The sequence below is a fragment of the Otolemur garnettii genome, unplaced genomic scaffold (genome assembly GCF_000181295.1).
Source record: "Otolemur garnettii isolate 467f Iridium unplaced genomic scaffold, OtoGar3 scaffold00022, whole genome shotgun sequence".
NCBI classification, from domain to species: domain Eukaryota; kingdom Metazoa; phylum Chordata; class Mammalia; order Primates; family Galagidae; genus Otolemur; species Otolemur garnettii.
The window spans coordinates 22040011-22044483 of NW_003852417.1; the positions used below are offsets into that span (position 1 = coordinate 22040011).

The window sequence follows — 4473 nt, forward strand, 5'->3', positions numbered from 1 at the left end:
CAGGCAAGAGAGGGAAGGAGGAGGGGCTTGAGTGCTAAGATGGGCTGGTTTGTTATTAAACCTACGTTCAGCACCTGTGCCATGGGCTGAGGCTGCCAGTCTCCAGGGGAAAGCTGCCAAGCCCCAAAGCAGTGTGACTCCTGCTAAGTAACAACAGCCAGGTCTGTTCCCCCTGCCAGGCATCCCCAACAGGGAGACTTGCTACCTGGACACCTTAGCTTTCTTCTTTGTAATCAAAGGCCCTCGGCAACCCTCACAACTATGATTTCTGAGTGTTACTCTTTTTTGTTTTTGTTTTTTGCAGTTTTTGGCTGGGACTGGGTTTGAACCTGCCACCTTCGGCATATGGGACCAGCACCCTACTCCTTTGAGCCACAGGCACCGCCCGAGTGTTACTGTTTTAAGAGTTGGGACAATGCTGTCCTGGGGCCCCACTTACCCTGGCAAAGGTCCGAAAGCCCTGAAGGATGGGTCTGTAGCCCGTGCAGCGGCACAGATTTCCTGTGGGCCAAGGAGAAAGCGGCCATGTTAGTGCAGGCCCCATGGGTGGGAGGGCCTATGACTTCGCCCCCAGCTCATTTGGGCACTCTTGTTGCCACTTGTCTTTGTATATTCTCTTCCCACTCCTCATATTCCTGACTGACTTCCTCCCCAGTCCCTTCTAAGGCGAGTCAGGAGCCCTGAGTCACTTTCCCATAGTGGCTGGTCAGCGAGCTCAGCAAACTGCACTATCAACTCTCCTCCCCCTCACTGTGAACATCTAGGGAGAATCCCTGCACCTGCCTCCTATGTGGTTTCCACCCTGCAAAAGCCTCTCCTGGTGAAAGCTGACAGGAAGGGAAGCGAGGCCACTGGCCTCTGTGGAGTTTCCCAGATGATGTCCTCCCATGCCAGCTGCCCAGGCCAGCCCTACTCCAATGCCGGGAGAAGGCAGGAGGATTCCTCAGGAAGAGGAACACAATGGCAGAGGATCCCAGAGGGTCTCCATACCAACCAAGTGCTCCTCAAATTCAAAGAGGCTAACTCTCTAACAGATCTTAGCTACCACATTGGGGTGGTCTCCCCCCCCACACAGGGCAGTCCCCCACACTCATAGTCCACTTCTGGCTTTCACCTTGGCCCTGCTCTGACCGCTGCAGTGCCCTGTCAGCCATTCCACCTCCTGGGCTGTGCCTGAAAGCCCATACCTTGGAAGGCATTCTCAATCTCCTCAATGGTGGGGTCGGGCTGGTTCCGGAGTAGTGTATACATGCTCATGACGATGCCAGGGGTGCAGAACCCACACTGGGAGCCATGGCTTTTGGCGATTCTCTCCTGAAAGGGAGAGATGACACAGACACTGGTATCAGCAGAACTCTTCCGGGCTCCTAGCAGAACTCAACTGAAGCCAGCCCATGTGGAGAGAGCAGGGGGTAGCAATCTCTGCACAAAGTCAAATCTCAATGTCACTGCTTACCAACTATGACCTTACCCAAGTCACCAATCCCCTCTGAGCTATAGAGGCCTTGTCTGCACTTCCCTCTAGAGGTGCACTAAGGATTAATGAGATGATTCATGTGAACCTCTTAACATTGCACCTGCATGTAGTAGGCAGTCAGCCAATGCTAGCTGGAAGTGGGAAGGTCCCTCCAAGGAGTAGTGACCATCAGAACCAGAAGGCAGCTTCTCATCCTTCATCACCTTTATTCAACAGAGGAGGCAACAGGCCCAGAGAACTGAGAAGCATTACTCAAGGTCACGCATGGCAAATGGAAGAGCTTTGTTGTGTTCTTTTAACTGTACTATCCTGCATGCCAGTTCAACCAGCATTGATGAGGAGCCAACTGAATGCATTTCATTCTGAACTAGAGTACCACTGTATTCCTGTATTCTTAAGTGAAGGCAACCTTGGAAGCTCAGGAAAGACAGAAGAATTGGGAAATGTGGGAATGGACTTTACCACATACATTGAATGTTGCAGAATTTTCATTCAAAGATAAAAGATTTTTACAAGGAGTTTCTCCTCATCTACATTAATTTTTTTTTTTTTGTCTCTTGAGAGTTTCTCTTGGTATTTACATTAAGTAAAATTGGGAGAAAATCGTATCCCCAGTGTCTAGCACATAAGGCTGTCCCTTGGTATTCTGGAGGACTGGTGCCAGGAATCCCTGCAGACACCAATAGACCCTTCTATAAAATGGTAAGGAATTTACATATAACCTGCCCAATCCCCCTACACACTTTAAATCATCTCTAGATTACATGTAATACCTAAAATGATGTAAATGCATGGAAATAGTTATCTATCCTGTATTGTTTAGGGAATAAGGACAAATGTCTGCAAATGTTCAGTACAGATGCTTCAAAAAATATTTTTTTTTCAGTCCACAATTGATTGATTCCATGGATATGGAACCCACAAATATAGAAAATGGAAGACATATTTATCCATTTTATATAAATATTTACTGAAAACCTACTACATGGTAAAGGCAGTGGGGACAGAGCAGTGATGAGGAGAGATGAGGTCTCTGATCCCATGAAGCCCACATTCTAGTAGGGGAAGCACAAAAACACACGAACAAGAGGGTTCTAGGTGGAGGTCAGTGCTATGGAGAGAATTTGTACAGGATGATACAATCCGCTACTTAGAAAGGTCAGCAAAGGCTGTTCTGAGAAGCAGGTTTGGATCAGGAAAGAGTATTCCTGGCAGAGGGAGCAGCAAACACACAGCTGTCAGGACAGACAGGGCTGAGGAAGGCCTGGGTGAGCACAGAGGGCAGCAAATGGAGAAGTGGGCCGGGTGTGAGCAGCCTCCATGTCACACAGGGCTTCAGAAGCCTGGAAGTTTATTCGGAGTGTGACAAGAAGCCAGTGAGGGCTATTCCGCCTGAGGAGATGGTGGCTCACACCAAGTAGCAATAATGCCAACTGAGAGAAAAAGAAGGTTCGACCGCTTGTTTTGGATGGATTGGATGTGGCGTATGAGAGAAAGAATCAAAAATGACATCCAGATTTTTGCTTCAGGCAATTGGGTGAATGGTGTTGCCATTGACTCAGGTGGAGGGAGGCTGGGGAAGGAAGACATTAGGGCAAAGCAGAGTTGTGTTAAGTTTGAGATTAGACAGCCGTGTTGTAACGTCAAGTAGGCTATTGGTAGTGTAAGTCTAAGGAGAGGTCAGAGCTGCAGACACAGATGTGAGTGCTATGTGCATGTAGACAGTATTAAATTCAACTGGGGAGCGTGTAAGGATGGAGAGGAAAGGGCCTAGACCAGATCCCAGGGCCCTGCAGCAATTAGACATTGAGCAGAAGAGGAGCCAGCACTGGATGCGGACATGCGGACGGGAGGAAAAGTAGGAACACGAAGTGTCACAAAATCCAAGAAAACGAAAATAAATAGACAAGAAGTGGAACAGCTTAACTGGAGCCGAAATAAGGGCCTTAGGAATAAGAATCTATTCCACTGGCTAGGGAGGGGTTAGTCTAATTATATAGATATGGTCCCTGTGTTTAAATTCTTCACTGTTTCTTTCATCTATTTGTTCCAAAGAAAATAACAGGCCCTAATTAACCCTCTCACATCTCCTGCAGGTTGGACAAGTTTAGTATTGTCCCCTCATCCTGCCTAAGACACAAAGCTGTAAAGGTGAAGCAGCACCCCCCTCCCCGCAGCCGTCTCTGACCTCAAAGGACCGGCCCCAGATGCCGAGGAACAGGCCAGCTCACTCGCTAGGAGGCTCTGGCTCCATGATGTTCTGAAAGGTGCCCAAGGAAGGCAAGATCTCCGGAACAATCTGTCTCCTTGAATAGTCCAGGGCAGATTTGGGCCTACTTCTGGCATCTTCAGTGATCATAATCCCCCAAAGAGCCCCAGTTTCCTCAAACAAAATGCATTCGGAACAATGGCCTTGCCTTCCTCCAGTGCTCTGCTCCCATCTGTTTCAATTTGGCCCAAGAGCATCCTGATTCCTTCCTCAAAACCCTCCGATTCCTGCTGCCCACTCTCCTCCAGAGGTGGTCTGATACCATCAGGAAGAAAGCACTGGGCAGGTATTCATAAACCTCTATTGTCTTATTTAGCACTTCCTAACCTCCAGTTAATGAAGTGGAGGCCTTGAAGTCCGCATTTGTATTATGTGTGGGTGCGAGGTAAGGGGTGCAACTGGAAGTACCACCCCAAGGGGCAGGAAGTGGGAGGATTTTTAAACAAGGGGCCCAGAGAACTTAGAATCTGCTGTCTGGGAAGGCTGGGGGGTGCCTGGACACACTAAGGAGCAAGATGAGGAAGCCCCGTTGCTCCTGCCACTCCCAGTTCTGGTGCAAGCTGGATTTCCCTGGTCACCAGATTCAGCTGACCTCTCAGGTCACTCAGGATCATGCAATGTCACACCTGCCTGGATTGCAGTAGGGAGCTTCGGGCATAGGTGCCTCCTTTTCTTTCCTCCCAGCACCCGAAGGAGATGGGGCGGTGGCCAGGGCACAATGCCGCCT

The 4473-nt window shown here is 49.2% G+C and overlaps 1 protein-coding gene across 1 annotated transcript in view; it reads right to left on the minus strand.

Annotated features, from left to right (window-relative positions):
• Positions 1-4473, minus strand: part of XDH (xanthine dehydrogenase) — a 64878-nt gene that overhangs the window by 45192 nt on the left and 15213 nt on the right. The window contains exons 4-5 of the mRNA XM_023511824.1: positions 1188-1367; positions 440-501 (exon numbers count right to left, since the gene is read on the minus strand). Coding sequence (XP_023367592.1) covers positions 440-501; positions 1188-1367 — 242 coding nt within the window. The remainder of the gene's footprint in view (positions 1-439; positions 502-1187; positions 1368-4473) is intronic.